The sequence below is a fragment of the Melanotaenia boesemani genome, chromosome 7, assembly GCF_017639745.1.
Source record: "Melanotaenia boesemani isolate fMelBoe1 chromosome 7, fMelBoe1.pri, whole genome shotgun sequence".
Classification (NCBI taxonomy): domain Eukaryota; kingdom Metazoa; phylum Chordata; class Actinopteri; order Atheriniformes; family Melanotaeniidae; genus Melanotaenia; species Melanotaenia boesemani.
In genome coordinates, this window is record NC_055688.1 from 9,383,355 (window position 1) to 9,402,736 (window position 19,382).

At 38.4% G+C, this 19,382-nt stretch overlaps 1 protein-coding gene across 5 annotated transcripts in view; it reads left to right on the forward strand.

Annotated features, from left to right (window-relative positions):
• Positions 1–19,382, forward strand: part of glra1 (glycine receptor, alpha 1) — a 130,376-nt gene that overhangs the window by 85,809 nt on the left and 25,185 nt on the right. For all 5 annotated transcript variants that reach the window (XM_041989962.1, XM_041989964.1, XM_041989963.1 and 2 more), the window contains 3 exons: positions 362–444; positions 1,766–1,903; positions 16,193–16,407. In XM_041989962.1, coding sequence (XP_041845896.1) covers positions 362–444; positions 1,766–1,903; positions 16,193–16,407 — 436 coding nt within the window. The remainder of the gene's footprint in view (positions 1–361; positions 445–1,765; positions 1,904–16,192; positions 16,408–19,382) is intronic.

Here is a 19,382-nt window from a genome sequence, read left to right on the forward strand (position 1 = left end):
ATCAAGATATGTCTCAGTCAACTGGAACACAGTATAAAACTTGAATGGTTATCTCCTCCTAAAATAAAACCACATTACCTTTTCTTAAAACCAGAGGATTTAAGCTCAATTCGTGTTAGGATTGGTGCATCCTAATGTATGCAAAGATTTTCTGTTCTGTTCATATCTCATGCCGCCCCTGTTCAGGGCGCTCTAGTCAATCATAGGTTAATACGTTGTTATCATTTCATTGATCTTCATGCGGCTCTCAGAGAATTTTCCTCTCAGAAAGCCAGCTGTTTTAAGGGGAAAACATAAAAAATGAAAACAGAAAAATACTGATCAGTCAGTGCATTATATGTGTTTCTGTGTGTCTTTGCAGAATAACGCTGGTCCTGGCCTGTCCAATGGATCTGAAGAACTTCCCAATGGATGTGCAGACCTGCATCATGCAGCTGGAGAGCTGTGAGTCTTCACACAAAAACACCCAAACACAGTGAGGGATGCATCAGTCAATCAGCTGATGACAGATGTGGTGTAGATTTCGCTGTAGCCATTTCATTCTCTTAACAGAACTGAGAGGATTTAGAGAGACAGGCACTGCTGCTGGAAGAACTCAGGTCTTTGGGGGGTCAGGAAACATCCAAACTCAGAAGTCTGCAAATAATACATCAGAGTCTGGAAAGTTTTTACTTCTGAACTGGAAGACTGTCAGATTGCAGATCTGTTTTTTTTTTTTTTTTTTTTTTTTTTCTAACAATCTATAATCAGTTTAACCTGAACCTGGTTTGGCTGGAAGAGGACTGTAAATTGGCTGGGTGAGTACACACAGGCTGCAGATGGATGCGCGTCCTCTGGTTTTGAGAAGTTTGCAGGATGGGACAACACATTGGACTGTTCCTGATTAGCTGTGGTTCGCTGTACTGCTGGAGGAGGCTGCTGCAGTTTTACTGGTGTCATGTAGCATCAGATGAATGCGATGAGTCCAGGTTTCATACAGAACGTCGCACTGGAGATGATCCAGATCAATGCTGTTTACTTAACCTGTCAGTGATAGTTACTTGTTGAACCTTAGTTTGGGTAGTTTGTTTACAGTTTGTTAAGAGGGTGGAAGGAGGTTTAAGGTTAGAAAGATAATTGTTATAACCACAGAGACAGATTTTTTTCTCTCTCTCAAAAATTAAGAAAAAACACAGATGTCATCTGTCCAGTTATTAATAGTACTCTGTCTGGCAAACTCAAATGCTGTATTTAAATATTGTTTTAGGTAAGGAAGTCTTTTTTTTCTCTCTTTTTGCAAATCCTTTAGAAAAATATCTTCTACATTTCTGTAACTTTTATGTGACACTCTTCTGTTTTTCTTAATTGTCATCTTTATTATTTTCCCTTATGTTGAAATGTTAAGCTTTAATTCTTCTATCTGTGTTTTTCCAACTTTCCTTCTAGTTTTCCTGCTTTCTCTGTCAACCTTGTTTTCTTACATCAGTCAGCAGGAATCTGAGTTGTGCTCTGCTGTACAGTAATTACGTCCTCTGTGAATACTTGAGTATATTTCATTGCTGATGCTCTGAGGGATCATATTCCCTCCTTTTATCAGATAGCGGCGGAGTGGTGCGTTAGCAGTCAACACAGCGCTTAGCTGTTGATGAGATTTTATTGTTTGTATTGATCTGACCGTTTAAACCCTTCGACGCTGTGGGAGGTCAAGTGGAAGATCATCTTCCTCCACAAATGAGTCACGGTGTGACGTGGATACTAACCTGCTGCTCCCTGCTCTCTCCTCCAGTCGGCTACACCATGAACGATCTCATCTTCGAGTGGGATGAGAAGGGAGCTGTGCAGGTGGCCGACGGCTTGACGCTACCTCAGTTTATACTGAAAGAGGAGAAGGACCTGCGCTACTGCACCAAGCACTACAACACAGGTGAGCAGGACAGAAAGAAAATGTCACTTCTGACTGATGTTTGCATTCCACACGATTAAAATCTGCTGCAACTCGTTTAGTTTCTTTGGGAGTCATAAAAGTCTCCTTTAAAAGTCAATAATTTAATCCCTTCTTTTCAAGAAGGCTTCAGAGTTTTCATATTGGAGGAACAACCGAAATCTGAAATTCATTTCTGTTCAAACTCACCCGGAGCAACTGATCTTTGTCTAAGTTTTCTTTCCAGTTTGACTTGAAAATGACTGTTTTGTAAGAAATTCTAACAGACGATACAAATCAAAATTGTACGATAAAAAAGTGACTTTGGGGCAACAATAACAGCCAAATACGATTTTGATAAATGGAAAGATTTTATAGTTTGACACAATAACATTTCAGTTGATAATATCTGGCTTCAAGGCTCTTTGAGGTTAGAACAAAGTGGAGACCAAGAGGACATAAATTTCCCTCACAGAAAGTCTGCAGCCGCTCAGTGCTGCAGATTCACATTCAGATATTCTTTATTTAGACCATTGTACATATTAAATACAAGGTGACACTGACTGAATGTTTTAATATGATGATTTCAGTACGTACGTTTTTTTTTAAATGCTTTTTTCCTCGTGTGTCAACGTCCATTTAATAATAACAAATTAGAGCTAATTCACTGTATGAAACTTTTAGTTCAGTTACTTAGTAATAGTTTAAATTATACCCAGTACTTTTTTGATTAAAAAAAATAAAGTGACATAAAAAAACATTTATACGATTTTCAGTGTGAGCAAAGAAATAAAAAAGAGAAACTATAATATGTTGCCCATTCTCCGAACTCTAAAATCTTATTAAAAGCATGTCTGGTTTAGTTTTCTTTTTTTCTCAGTGTTTCTCACTTTTAGAATGAATAACAAAGTTATTTAGGAAGAATGAAATGCAAAAAAACTACACCTAATGTCACTCTTGATGATCTCTGTGTGTTTCACACATTAAACCAGCACAACAGAAAACATCTTGGGTCATCATGTTGGCCTAATATCATAATATCATATTATATAATAATATATCATACCATAATTAAATCCACCTTTCACCATGAATTCAGTGTAGCGACAACATGTTATAAGCCAAACAATACAGTTTACCTGTTAAAATACTAAAAAATGAATTGTTTCTTTTTTTATATATATTTCTTTCCAACTTCTTAGGGTGTGTCATGTGACTGCTCTCAAGTTACTGCTCGGCAATTTTTATATCTTCTTTTTTTCTAATCATATCAACAATCGATTATATAAAACGGTATATTTATGGTCATTAGTGTCATCTGTGTGGTTAAAAACAATTATAAATTGTATATCAGAAAGGTCAATGGACTGAGATCAGTTTAGTAAAAACCACATCGTCACCAAGGTCCTGCTGCAAATCAAGAAATTCTAAGTTCATGAAGTAATTTAAATAATGGGAATCTAAAATCATCATGAGTATTTACAATGAAAAGAAGCTTTTGTTTAGCATCACTTCTAGGGATGATCTGATGGTATTTTATTCTGTCCTGGGGTTTAGGTATCTGCCGATAGTGAAGGTTAAGAGGTCTTTAGATTCTATTTCATCCTTTAGTTTCAAGTGACAGTGACATGGATCTGACTGACAAGAGACTGATACATTTTTGCTATTGCTAACACATCCAATAACAATACTTGGGTTTAAATATAAGATGAATCATAAACTGCTAGTTCTCAAATGAACAATAAACAAGCACAACAAGAAAGAAAGTGCTAGCACCAGCTAAACTGATCAGCTGATCACTGACAGCCAGTCAGGAACAACAGGAGAGAGAGGAGGAGTTCATGGAACAACAGGAGAGGAAGGAGGAGTTCATGGAACAACAGGAGAGGAAGGAGGAGTTCATGGAACAACAGGAGAGAGAGGAGGAGCTCATGGAACAACAGGAGAGAGAGGAGGAGCTCATGGAACAACAGGAGAGAGAGGAGGAGCTCATGGAACAACAGGAGAGAGAGGAGGAGCTCATGGAACAACAGGAGAGAGAGGAGGAGTTCATGGAACAACAGGAGAGAGAGGAGGAGTTCATGGAACAACAGGAGAGAGAGGAGGAGCTCATGGAACAACAGGAGAGAGAGGAGGAGTTCATGGAACAACAGGAGAGAGAGGAGGAGTAGAAGCAGAGCAGGAGAATCCATATACAGGACTGTGGTAAAAGTGGGGTCTTTGGTAAAATTAGTTATTTATATAATTCATGTTTTATAAATACATGAAAACCATTATTGCCACAGAACCCTTTGAATTTTTGAGTAAATAAACTCAGATCAAAGAATTTCTTCTAAAAATATCTTGAAATTGAACATACAGTGAATGTTGTCAGCTGTCTGTTATTGTGGTGGCTTTCTGGCTTTTTTCTGCACATTCATCACCTTTTTCTAAGAGTTCGTTGCACTTTTTCTTTGAGGCCTCATGCTCTTTCATGTGATTTCAACCAAAATGCTTTATAAAGTCGCTGGTGGTAAATTTGGCAGTATTCATGTCGCCTCTGGAAACTTCAGGCCTGAATATTAGACATGTCGCTGTTTTGCTAGTGAAATTTTCTAATGAGTATTGATGCCAAATTACTAACATAGTGCTAATGCTAAACGTTAGCATAACAGTGACTCATGTGCAGCTGCTTCTCCGCCTACCAACTCAAAACAACAGTCACGCAAGACTGCGTAACTTCCTGTGTCTGTGTGTGGTTGTGTTGAGCAGGAAACAAAGAATTATGATTCCGTTTCCATGGTATCGGATGGTGTTTAGACAGAAATACTCGCCAATACCAATACCCTTACTTTTGGTAAGATTTTCCAATGCTAGTATCGTATCGGCCTAACTCTAATCACTTTGAATTTACATGGATTTGATGACATCAAGTTGCTTCCACAACCTCATGTACTCACATTTTCAGATTTATCGAGTTTGTTGAAGTTCTATAAACTCAAACTATTCCAGTTAAGTCAAGTTTCTAAAACCTTTAGTAAAGCCAGCTTTTTACATTTTATAGTGAAGTGGAATGAACCATAATATCATAAAATATGTATTATATTGTTTACAATGTGAACAGTTTTGCCTTATCTGAAACAGCCTCAACTCTACTTTCTTTTTATTTAGAACATCTCACCCTTCCATGTCTTTCATGGCTTAAGAAATACAAATGGGGACAAGAAAAATGTGTCTCACCTTAACTGAGACAGATGACTAGCATTTAACCCATAAGAGAACAAATTTTCACATACAGTCTCTGAGACATTTTGCTTCAATTTATGGTATAAACTTTGTTCAAAATCCTGTTGAACACAATCTGATACTTGTCTTCTGTCCCCTAATAGATACCCAGAAGCAGAAAGTCATATAATATTTTTTAACTATCACATGGTAATAAATGGTAGATATCCCCCCCCTCATATTTAAAAAATTGGACTTTTCTTGCCATTTTTTCATGGGTCGGGCCTTGATGGGTTAAATTCAGATGTTACGGCACAATTTTTTTAGATAGTTTTAGAAATGTATGTTGAATCTTTCAGGTTAATTTTTATCTGAACCTTTGGCTGAATTATAGAAAAAACAGCACTTGATAGGAATACGTATTTTTGTTCCTTTGAATTCATGAAACTTTGACTGAGAGGAATTTACTGAAGGCTCCAAAGTTTGTTTTATGCATAGAATAGCGAAATAGATCATTTTTCTCAGTTTTAAAGATTTTAGTCTGGTGTTATAATGACAAAAACTGATATTACAAAAAAAAGAAAGAGTGAGAAGAAGGATTCAGTGCAGAAAGGTTAAAGAAGAAAAGATTAAACTGATAAATGGAGCAAAAAAGAAGTCAGAAAGAAAGTGAGAACAATGCCATAAAGAAAATGAAAAGAATAAAGAAGAATAGATGTATAAATGGCAAGGGAGGAAGAGAGGAATGAGAATGAATGAATTGATGCCACAGGAAAAAAAAGGCTGATAGAGAGATAGAGACAAAGGAGTATAAGGATGTGGGAGGACAGAGGCTGCTGCCACACTCTGTTTCTTTCTCCTCCAAGTGTGGCTGAAAACCATCTGTCCAGGCCCCCAAGCCGGCCCACGATCCAGAGAAATTTACACTCCAGAGAAAACATCACATATATGAAGACATTTGTATGTTACAACTGTCTGTCTAAAACTGACAGAAAGATGGCAGCCTAATGGCCGAGTAGTAGGGGATGAATCCCCCGTGCTGAGTTGCTTTTATTCCCCGCTTGTTCTCTGATCCTGTGTTTCCAATCTGTCTCCATGACTCAAAGGCAACAACTGTTCTTTTATCTTGGTCATCAGGACCCTCCGCACTACATGTTAGGAGGTAACCATCCTCTAACTCACCTGAATGAAACGCACGGCTCATTAACAGGCTTGAAAACAACTTGATGATGAAGTTCATTAATCTGAACCAGGTGTGCTGGAGCAGGAACACGTCAAAAACATGTAGGGCCGTGGGTCCTGTTGACCTGGCTATAGAGACACTACCTTAAACAACTGATACAAATAGAGCTGCAAAAGGCAGATTTTTATTTTGAGCACTTGCACAAAGAGGTTAACTATTTATTGTAAGTAATTTTGGGTCAAATGCCGAAGAAGCAAAGATGAGAGAGGTTCTTACATCTTAAAGAAGATTAGTATTTATACCTGAAGCATGAAATACTGGTGACAGATTTCTATATCAACTTGTTTACATCACTTGACCTCAAATTATTCGTTTTTTTTTTTTATGTATTTTTCCAAACCTGCCATTAAAATTTCATGACAAAACATGATGAGAACATCAACCATGAAATACTTAACTAAACCGTGTTCAGCTGTAAAGACACAAAATAAACGTACAACATCTATGCTCTTATCAAAAAGGAAACAGAAATCAATTTAATTAAAATGTATCTTTTAAAAAATCCTGAAAACAAACCATTTCTACATCACTAGAAGTCAGTGTGTGTGTGTGTGTGTGTGTCTGTGTGTGTATCAGTTTGATTAGTTCATGTTCAGAGGCATTACTCTTGAAGAGGTTGACGTCTGCTGTCGCCACAGAGGAGATGAATGATCCACCTTCAGATGAAAAGCCTTGACTTGAAACTCAGCAACACACACACACACTCATAAATCTGCATTTTCATGCATGCACTCACACACAATAACTTACAGGTAACTTAGATATAACAGGTGTGTCTGTATAGACACACCTGTCACTTTTGATTTCCTTTATGGTATAGATAGTTCTACAGTGCATTTATCCAACATCAGGCCACCTCTACATTTACTGGTTTTAAATTTGTTAAGGTATCTCTTATTGGCTTTTTATTACCAAACTTCAAGCACATTTCCTCCATGATTAAATATGCAGCCAACATTTAAGTTATTGGACCCAGCTACAATATAAATATAAAACACCGGGTGAATGTCTCGTTATAAGACAAAAGAGTGAACTTTTCAGCAGCTGAAACCAAGTAAAGAAAATTTAATGCAAGTGTAACTCGTGGTCTAAGATTTGTGGCAACACAATTCAGAGCATCCCTACAGAGATAAACCTTTCCCTGCATCCCTTGCAGTGCCTACATTACTTGCACTGATGTTGTGTAAAGATTACAAAAATGAAAAGTCAAGCAGATTGTTTTCGTACCTTACTATTTATTTTACTGACAGCAGCACTGACTCCTCTTCTGTACTGAATCCACGCAGAGCTCAAATTGCAGAGCTCTGCACACACTGAAGATAAATTCAATTCAATTCAATTCAATTCAATTCAATTCAGTTCAATTCAGTTCAGTTAAAAATACAATTATATCCCTTGTGAGAAAATGTAATATTGTGGTAATATACCTGTGTGAACAGGGCCTAACACTAAAGAGAAATAGCCTGAAAAGGTGGATGTGTTAAAGCACACAGCATGAAGGGTCACTATAAGAAGGCATTAGTATCAAGTGGTCATGTTGCACGTTTATCAACTACTGGCTTGTTGTTGATGTTCAATCAGAGCAGTGAGACTGAAAATGCTGTGAATGTGCTATACAGTCTGAAATTCTCACTTCTCATATATGACCCAAACCTCCGTTGCACCTCTCTTTCTTTTTATTGCTTCAGTGAGACCGACATAAATTCTTCAAGGGCAATTTACCTCCCACACCACTTCTCTCGCCTTCCATCCTTCTCTCCTTTTCTTTTTCTGGCTCCCTCTGATCTCATCTCTGGGCTGTTACTATCCAGCCATGCTGCTCCTCTGTGACTGTATGTGTGTGTGTGTGTGTGTGTGTGTGTGTGTGTGTGTGTGTGTGTGTTAGCGTGCAGTGTTAAGCATGCACTCAGCTTGCTGCTTCCCAATCAAGCATTAAGAGGGAATTAAGGTGTCGCTTTCCTCAGATTTATTATCTGCAGTCTGTTGTGACTCTGAGAAAGTGGGGGCTTTTCCCAGTATCACTCTCTCTTTCAGTCCTCCACTGACTGTTTTCTTTTTATTTCTTCCCATGCCCCCATCCACACACACACACACACACGCACACTGAAAAAGGCCTGTTTGAAATACTAATTACGGTTTCTGCTGCATTGCAGGGTGCTTTTGTTCTCTGGCAGTCAGATGTTTAAGCATGTTTCGGTGAAAGAGTTGTTCACACATACCAGATGTAATACATCCATTTGAACCATTTGGACACAAAGATAATCAGCTTGATGACAGACAGGGTCTACAATAGGGATAAATGACGTTTTATCTCTTGTCTTAAACCAGAATTAGTTCACTTTAACACTTTGGTGCCCACTAAGGAAGGATAGTTTGGCATTTGCCATGCATCCTGTCCCTTCTCTGAGCTCTCTTCAGCCAGTAAAAGTCAGACTGATGTTGACTCTTGTCTTATCTCTTGCTCTGTCCCTTTCTCCCTTTTTTTCCTTGCTTCCTCCAATAATGCTCTCTTAGGTTGCTTTGGAGAAACAGCCATGGTGCATGCTCAAAACGATCTTGTGGCAAATTAAAACCATTTTAAGCATCTCTATGGACATTTTATTTTTACATGATTTCCAGCCGATTAGAAAAATATTTGTAATGTGCAGTAGATGTTAAAGACAAGCCAAGATATTTTCTCATCTTTAACAAATTGTAGTTAATACCTAAACCTGACCAAACAGCCTAAAAACAGACAAGTTTTAAATTTGTGGCCAACAAAGACAAACAGAATCAGGGAATAAAATCTGGTTTCTTTTGTAATTATAAGCAGAATTCAAGAAAAACCTAATGAACAAAATACAATATTAGGCTGCATTTCACCTCAGTTTCTATTCACTGATTGGCTGTTCTAGTGGTCTGCTGATCATGTTTCGCTGATCTGATCGATTAGTTGTTATGTTTGTTGACAAATGCTATGAAATTTTTCACTTTCACTTTCTCTTGTAATTATTTGTACAGCACCAATTCACAACAGAGTAATTGCAAGGCACCTTTACAGACAGTCTAATTCAGACCAGACCAAGTTTATTTGTATACTTCATTTTATGTGTAAGATGATCCAAACAGCTGTACATAAAACACTTAAAGCATTACAACAGCCCAGATGAGTTAACAGATACAGTGCAGATTGCATGCAGAAGCGCATGAGAAATGTTTCTAACCTGGATTTAAAAGTATCTACATTTCAACAAGTTTACAAGTTTCCATCCTGAGACAATCAAGGTTTTAACATCTATTCTGTGACTCACTGGAAACCAGTATAAACATGTTAAAACTGGTGTGATGTGATCTCTTAGTCGTGGTTAAAACTCTAACAGCAGCGCTCGTGATGAGCTGCCCATGTTTAATGCTCTTTTGTGGGAAGTCCTGTTAAAAGACCATTATAGTCTACTGGAGATTCATTCATTCATTTCATGAGCTGACGCTTTTGTCCAAAGTGACTTACAGTGGTTAAACAGTAGCGTTAAGGAATTTGCCTAACACCGTACAACTTAATTCGTCCCCTTGGGGATTCATTGCCTTGTCTTCTCTTTCAGTAACTTTTGATGCAGCAGAGGGGGAATAAGTTTTTAAAAAGATTTGGTTCAAACCTTGACGCAGGTGAAAATGCCTCTTCTACGGCACTTATTAGTTTACCTAATTATCCTGTCCACAGTGTAAAAAAGTATTATTTAATTTCTCACATTTTCAGTCATTTTGGATTTCTAATTAAGGCAGACAAAAAGAGACAGAGAAGGTGGTTAAGATGCAGTATGTGTGTATGACATCAACAGCTGTGCTGCAGAACTTCCAAAAGGTCTTCTGAATGAGCTAAAACGCTACCTGGACAGTCCACAAACCTTCATCTGTTATTCTCTAGAAGATGAATGGAAACATGGATTTAAAGCAATGCTCACACATGTTCCCAGTGATTCCAGAGTTAAATACTGTACACACACCTACACACACACACCGCCTCCACAGTGAGATATGGGCTCGGCTGAATAATTTCAATCTTCTTATCAGATGGAAAATATGGACAGCACTTAAAAGCTCTGAAGTGTATCTCAGCTATAAATCAAGTCCAACCTCATCGACTCTCCTCCTCTTCCTCCTCCTCCTCCTCCTGCTGCTGCTGCTGTCATTTTCTCTCTCCCTCCTTCCTCCTGTCATCCTCATCTTCTTATCCCACTCTCTTTTGCCTTCATCCATCCATTTCCTGGCCTCTCCTCCTCTCGTCTATCCTCTCCTCTCCAGCCTTTCAGGGTTAACTCTAACTGATGGGGCTGCCCTCCATTGATCGTCTTTGATTAAATGGATCGTCGGCCATCTTGCTCTCTGACTATCTTGCAGTTTATTATGAGACCCAGTGTGCTCATTACATTACAGAGAGAGACAGAGGGGCATTTGTTACTGTTGCTAAAGTACCGCAATGTAAATAGGCCCACTGCAGTATGCGTCAATTTAATCACCATTGCTGCTTCTTTGTACAAACTGCTTCTTTATGTCAAACTTACATCTTTTGGGGGGGGTGCTACTTTTTGTATGAACATACTAGATTTATGCACAAAAAATGTTCAATGATGACTGGAAGATGGAGCTCAGAAAAGTAAATAATAATGAGAATTTATCATTTTCCTCTCCTTTATTTCAAATTCATCCAGTTGTCTCTTTTCCAAGAACCTAAGCTGATAAGTTTGGTTCTAAGGTTATTGGGTTTTCAGTGACTGATGAGGTTAAAAGATAAAAGAGGATACTTTCAAATGTTTCTGTGTACACTTGGGCAGATTTCCAAGCTGCTCAGCAGGCAGGTTTTTCCACCGTTTATTGGTGTCTTTATGTGATCGCAGACTGATTCTATGATGCTGCGATCAGAACGCTGCAGGCTGCATCTTTTAAAAGACCCCTTCATCTGTTTGTGTTTGAGGAGAGCTCTTGACTCCGGCTGGGTATTTTAGGTCAGAACTCTGAGGGAACAGAGGGATTTAGAGAAGCAGGTGGTATTCCTGATTCTGTACCTCCTAAATTCTCTGACAGCAAGCTGCGAATGGAAACATCAACTGTTACTTGCCCTTATGTTTTCAGCTCTAACAGAGCCTCTGACTCTACAACTGGAGAATACAAGTCACCTGGCTTTTAACTGCAGTGACACACTGTGCACAGAAGAATGCACAAAGTTAAGAAGCAAATAAAAAGGATGTTGGTACTGTATCATAAAAATAGATATGTAAAATTATGTGTTAAAGCATACGTAGACCGTAGTTTGGTAGGATGATGTTACTGTTGTCTTTGCAGGTTAATGTTTCTGAAAGCTGTTGAGGTTTTTCCTTAGACTAGAAAAAGCAGATCTGCTGCTCATTTTTGGCAGCATGGTCCTCCAAGCAGGCACTGCAACGAAGTAACTCAGAGATCATGAAACCGTGTCTGTAAATGAGTATCATCATGCTTTTGCAGAGCCCAGTCCAGCAACCTGACAAGCATTTCCTCATGCAGCATTTGCTGAGAGAAAGCCAGACAGGTTTTAAACTCAGCCAAGTCATCAAAATATCTAAGATTAATTATTTCCTGGAGAGAACATTATAACTTATGCTGCCATTGTGTTAAAAACTCAGGCAGCTCTAAAAAAAAAAACAAAAAAAAAAAAAACACACACAATTTTCCACCAGTGTCCAATATGGTAGTCCAGATAGCAAACATAAGAGATTTACTTTCTGTATGAAAAAAGTGACTTCAGGTGGTTTGGTTTGGCTTGGAATTGAAAGTCTGAAGCAATAATGAGTTTATTTACATTACATTTCATTATTCTTCTCACCTCCAGCATGGTTATGTTTAGGCAGGAAGCAGAAAAATAAGTCGGTTTAGCTTAATTCAGTGTATTGTTTAGCATTACATGTAAATATTACCTACAATCACCGGCCACTTTATTAGATGCACCTGCTCAGTAGCTATTTGCTAACACAAATATCAAAACAGCCAATCCCATGGCAGCAACTCAACACATTTAGTCATGGAGACATGAGCAAGATAACTTACATAAAGTTCAAATTGAGAAACAGAATGAGGAAGAAAGAGGAATTAAATCACTTTGAACGTGGCATGGTTGTTGGTCTGAGTATTTCAGAATCTGCTGATCTCCTGGGATTTTCACACACAACCATCTCTAGAGTTTAGAGGAATGTTAAAAAAGTAAAATGCAAAACATCCAATGAGAGGCAGTTGTCTAGACTAAAAAGCTTTGTTGATATCAGAGGTCAGAGGAGAATTGGAAAACTGGTTGGAGACGATCGAACGGCAACTGGAACTCAAATAACCACTGGTTCCAACCAAGATATGCAGAATACCATCTGCAAACACACAGCATGTAAAACCTTAAAGCAGATGGGCTACAACAGCAGAAGACCACCTGTCAACAGGAAACTGGATAAACAGTTCACACAGACTCACCAAAACTAGACACTATGAGAAGGATCCATCTTGTTCAGGTTACTGATGGTGGTGTAACGGTACAGGAAATATTTTGCCCCATACAGTACACTGTGGTCATAATGGAATGGACATGGTCAACAACAATACTCAGGTAGGCTGTATTTAAACAAGTGTTTCTCAATCCTGGTCCTCATGACACACTGTCCTGCCTGTTTTAGATGTTTCCATTCTTGAGCACGCCTGAAATGCATAGTTCATAAGTAGGCTTTGCAAAGAACTTGACAAGGAGGTCCATTAATCTCAATCTGGTGTGTTGGAGTAAAACATTTAAAACATGTAGGGCAGGAGATCCTGAAGATCAGGACTGACACTGGTTTAACCACCACAGCCTATGAGTATTGTTGCTGACCATGTCTTTATAACCACAGTGGAGCATCTTCTGATGGCTACTTACAGCAGGATAATGCACCATGTCACAAAGCTCAAATCAGCTCCAGCTGCTTTCTTGAACATGACAATGAGTTCACTGTACTCCAACGGCCTCCACAGTCACCAGATCTCAATCCAACAGAGCAGCTTTGGGATGTGGTGGAACGGGAGATTCTCATCATCAATGCAGCCGACAAATCTGCAGCAACTGTGTGATGCTGTTATGTGAATATGGAGCAAAATCTCTGAGGAATGTTTCCATCACCTTGTTGAAGCTATGACACCAAGAATTAAGGCAGTTCTGAATATAAAGGGGTCCAACCTGGTACTAGCAAGGTGTGACTAAGAAACTGACCAGTGAATTTATATTTTTAATAACTTAAATCTTTTGGTGTTCTTATACATTTGCACTTATGTGTCTTTGCAGTACTGTTTTCCTGTACTGAAACACATATACATGCAAACCACAGATGAGAAATCCACAAGGGAACAATCCACTTTATAAATATCACTTTACCAGAGGCAGCTCTAAGTAAATCTGCCTTGATGGTGATTTTTAATACTTATTGCACATGGGGAGGTGCAAATTAATTTTTTTTAAAATCCAATGTCATTCATGATTGGTTAGGAGTTGGTATAAAAATATACCGAATGTTTACCTTTACAAAACAGGCAATAAAAAGCCCAGGAGACGAGGTAGGGTAGCTTTCCTCTCCCTTTGGCAACAGTTTTCTCTAAACCAACCTTCAGACACTGTGACAGTCTGAAGTGACAGTTTAGATCCAAGACTTCCTCCAGTTTTCTTCAAATATTCAACATGTTTGGCTTCATTTGATATTCAGCATCTCTGAATGTGTATCAGATTTTCTGCTCTTGAAATGCACTTTGGCTCTGTGAGTGTTGCAGAAAGATGACATTTTGTCTCAAAGCTGTCAATGTCTTCCTCTGTCCTTGCGTTGTTTTCCCTTCATAGGCTCGTCCTTTCTCTCTCTGACACTCCAATAACTCCTCCTTTCTTCTAGTTTACTCTTCTGTCTCAGTATTTCCATCAGTTTTTTTTCTGGGGGACATTTCTTTTCAATCTTTTGATAATGTGTGCTCTCAGATGAAGATAACGTGATTCTGAAACACTTTTGGCTGCTAATGAAATTGCAGTGACCACTGTGATTTCCTTTTTTCTGCGTGGTATTAGCCTTGTTCGCTTGATGTTCAGCAAATCCAATCTCTTCAGTGATTGTCTCCATGAATATAAAACTGAGCAGCGAGCGTCTTTGAGTATGTACGTTTCATGAGCCACATCATTAGAAAATAATAACCTGTCTGGAAGCTGTGAAAATTTTCTGTCTCCATAAAAAGTAGAATTTTAGATTTAATACAAAAAAAGAAAACAAAACAGTCTGTGATGCTGTTTTCATAATATTATGTTGACATTCATTCTTGAAGCTCACACTTTATGTTTAAGATTCCTCTTTACTAATTTATGGCATTGTTAAGGTTTAGTTTTCCAGAATAAATAAATTAAAATAAACTGAAATAGTTCACTTAATAAATGAGTGATCTTCTAAAAATTAACAGTTTGAACTAATTATTCTTGCCCAAGGACTCATTTTTAAGAAAATCAGTCTTTTTAAATAGATTTTAAATCCCTTTATTTGCTTAGAGGGATTCATTCCAGCACATGTTGGTTAAATTTCACTGTCATTAACTTTTGAGTTTAATCTCATTCTCCCATAAAGTAACTGCAGCATGAGATCAATTACTGATTAATGCAACACAGACTCAAGGACTTTGTTATTCAATCCTGGAATAACAGTTATTGTGTCTGAATATTCAGACAGCTCATATTGGTGTCGCAGTCATTGCCATTCGTTGTGCTTGTAGGAGGTTCATGAGACCATGCAGGGAATAAAGATTGTCATTATAATCAAACCTTTTAACTGTTTATGAGTGACCATGAAGCTTCATATAAAGGTTTTCTAGGATCAAGGGTCTTCTAAGGTGCATTGTATTGTATACCTTTGAGGAAATAAATTGACTTTTATCCATTCTTTAAAAGGAAAAAATCCACTCAGGACTCTTTACAAACCAAATAAATTCAAGATAATTTATTGTGATCCAATTTGCATTCATACAAGCCAATGAAAAAGAAAATCATAATAATGGTCTAGCTAAGGAAACCGATGGATTGCATTAAATTTTGAATCCAGTTCAGTCCCCCAACCTGAGCGTGCACGGTGGGCAATTTTAACAGGGAGGAAAAACCTCCAGCAGAACCGACTCAGGTGTGATGGCCATCTGCCTCAAAACAAGAAACAACAACAAAAAAAAGAAGAAAAGAACCAGGATGTTTACGTCCTGGGTGTAGTTGGTCAAAATGTGTCTTAATTCTACCAAAACACAGTAAACCAAAAGGTGAGCTCCTTATCGTGCAAACTCACAGCAGCCCTGAATGATGGTTGTGAAGCAGATGCAGCGAGGAGCAGCGGGCATCCTTACTGGATGGTGGGAAGTCAGTAAAGGATCACAGCAGTGCTAAAGCGACTTCTACATGTTGGAAAAAGGCACCTGGTGTGTGTTTGAATCTCCCGGGGATCTGCCAGCAGGTGCAAAAACAAACCTGGAGACATAAGAGTTACGTCCTGATTATTACACACTACTCATGCACAGTCTGCACTCTATTAACCAACACCTCGCTGTTAGTGTAGAAAAATATTTATGGAAAAGATGCCCTTTAAATGCCAAAAGATTCAGAGAATCTAAAACTATGTTTCTGCAGACTGAAAGTTGTGAACTGATTCTCATTTTCCTTTGGATTTTTTTAAAATACTTAGAGTAAAATATATATTTTTAAAATATTTTACAGGCTGTAGCATTTTTGATTTCGGTCGTTCCATCGTCAGATCACAGCTTTTTCGTCTTTCATCTTTTTGATAAAACAAATCACTCTGAATGAAACTCTTTCGCTTCAGGAAAATTCACGTGCATTGAAGCTCGTTTCCACCTGGAGCGTCAGATGGGTTACTACCTGATCCAGATGTACATCCCCTCGCTGCTCATCGTCATCCTGTCCTGGGTTTCCTTCTGGATCAACATGGATGCCGCGCCAGCCCGAGTAGGTCTGGGCATCACCACTGTGCTGACCATGACCACGCAGAGCTCTGGTTCCAGAGCCTCCCTGCCAAAGGTACCAACACATCATGTTTATTTCATTCAAATCCAAAAGAACAATCTGGAAAGCAGCCATACAAAGGAAAATGTGGAAGGAAAAATAAGGAAAGAGAGGAGGAAGATGGAATTAGGAATGAAACGAGGTGGGAGGCAGAGAAAATTTACACTTTTTATGAACTAGACAAAAGACAAGCAGCAGACAGATGGAGGGATGATCACAGGAAAAAATAATTTAAAGAAAACAAACAAAAAAAAGTTTTGAACCTGATGTGTTTTTTTCTGTAGAGGATTTACAGCTTAAAGAGAGGAGGAAAACAGTCAGCGTTTGCGTGAGTTTATAGGATTGTGTAATATGTCCAGGGAAGTTCTCATCCACACACACACAGATACACACAGAGACACACACACTCTGTTTGTTGACATTAGGTTCTTCGTGCGCTCTAAAAATTGAACAAGTGAACCGTGATTCCTCTGCAGCTCAGCTGTCATAATAATGATCACACAGCACAGCTGAGCTTAGGTGGGCGTTCTGCTCACGCACACACACTCCTACACAAATCTGTGTGTGTGATTGATAGCAGACACACACCTACACTTATGGCTCTTCTCTCATGCTGCATCACATCAGATGAGAAAATATGGATGTAGTGATGGAATAGCCATACACGGAAGAAGAATGAAGCTTTGTTTGAGAATTTAGCTAAGCCCTCTGCTAACATTAGCTTCAGACATACAGTCTGCATGTGGCTGGGTAAACAGACAAAGTAAGTAAGTAAATGTTTATTTATATAGCATCTTTTAAGAGAAAAATCACAAAGTGCTTCACAATAAAACAGGAGACATAAAAAACTAAGCAAAAGCATGTTTGAAAAGATGCGTTTTTAGCTGCTTTTTAAAAGAGATCACTGAGTCTGCAGATCTCAGGCTGAGAGAAAGGAAGTTCCACAGGGAGGGAGCCACTGCTGCACAAGCTCTGTCACCTTTGGTTTTCAGCAGTGTTTGCTTCACAACCAGCAGACCCTGAGCTGATTGGTTGTGAATGTAACCAATCTGGGAACATAAGGCTGCAAAAGGTCACTGAACTGGTGCATAATCATTTAAAGCTCTATATGTTAAAACCAGAATTTTAAAGTGCTCTCTGTAATGAACAGGGAGCTAACGCAGCGGGATTAGTACAATGTGGTTTAAAAGGATCCGTCCTCATATAAATGACCCTGTTACTGTCACTAATTTGTAACCAGGATTCATCAACCCAGATGTTTGTCTCTGTTTCCTCTCTCTGACAAATGTTTTGAGATGTCTATTCAGTCACAGTATAAGTCAGTGTTTAAGTTGACTGATCTAATCTGCAGGTGTGTAGTTTACTTATTTTACCAGCTATCTAACTACACATCAACCCAGCCAGCTGACATGTGGTCCAGTTAGACCATTAACCAAAATGGCCCCAAAAAAAAAAAAAAGACATTTTTGTGTTTTTAGATAAAAAGTGATGCACCATAAAAATGTTTATATTTTCTGCAGATGTTTACTATTTTTAGGGTTCATTTTATGGAACTTACTGTCTCTTTTTATCTCATTATGTCTGATAAAACAACTAAGAATGGACAGAAGAGTTTCAGTAAACACTTTTTTTTAACAATGAAGTTGATATTAAGTTGATGTTAAGTTGAGAATTTCAAGTTTACAATGTGTACTTGAAGTCATCATGAAGTTTTACAAGCTACAATACACAAAATCAAGTAGAGCTCATAAATTCAAGGTGTAAATTAAATGCATCACAAAGTTTTTTTCAGTTACAGTAAAGGTGCATTTACACTAAGAGATTTTCCACCTTCCTGTGGTTTGCTTTACTTTTACACTGCATTTTACTCAAGCAGAACAAACTACCAGGACGTTACACAGTTACAACCACTGCTCAGTAGGGGGCGATGTTGTCTGAAACAATGACTGACCAAGAAGGGAAAAAAAAACGGGAGGAAGAAAACTTGGATCCTTGATTGGCCAGGACCAAAAATTACTTATATATTACATTTATTTGCTACAAGTTTGCTATAAGTTTTTACTTCATGTTTAATCCTATTATGGTTTCATCAGAATCTGCCCAGTATGAGCAGCAGTAGAACCAGTGAGATATCCAGCACGCTGCTCTATGTTCCTTTCTCTCTTTGGTACACTAGATGGTCCGTTTGCTTTCACACTGTAAGGGAACTGCACCAGGAAGTGAACCAAGACCCCCACTTTTCAAGCAACAAACCTAAAGGGCCATTCACTGCAAAAACCAGTTTGATCACAAAACAATATTATATTGATTTGGTCGATTACAATTTATGTTTACTGATATCACAGATTCTGCCAGAATATGATTTCAAGTAGTTTTTTTATTCAGGAGCCAGCAATAATGAGATGATATTGCAGCTGATTTAATGCAATACCTTGCATTCATATCAAATAACAAAAAAGTGTTTTAGTTCAGAACAAAAACATTTTCTAAAAAGCATGCCAAAGGGATCCATGGAAGCTCCAGCAGGAATCACCTTTGTTTCCCTTTGCCTCTGTTCTTCCTGCCTTGACCAGCACACTAAATAAGCAGCTTTTACCAGCTCAGGAGGAGGTGTGGGACACTTCAAAGATAAATGTTTTTATAGTAAGGCCGATCTTAAGGACACAGTGTTTGTATGAAAGAAGTGAAGTCATAATTTAATTGGATTTTACGGGGCTAATGGTGAGTTTTCTCTGTGTGTGACAGAGGAGGGATCTCCTCAGACTGTGCAGCGTAACTCGAGTGGCGATGGAGCGTTGTAATGACAAGTCAGGGTGAATGCACTTGAATAATGGTACTTGGAGGCCAGATAGCAATCAGACAATGATCCAGCTGGACTTAAATTTAGCCCTTATTATCTGGACAGCCCCCAACCATGGTGTTTCATACCAAACTCATTTTGAGCAAAATCTGTTGACATTTGTCTGCAGATTGAGTCTTGTGTCAGGGAT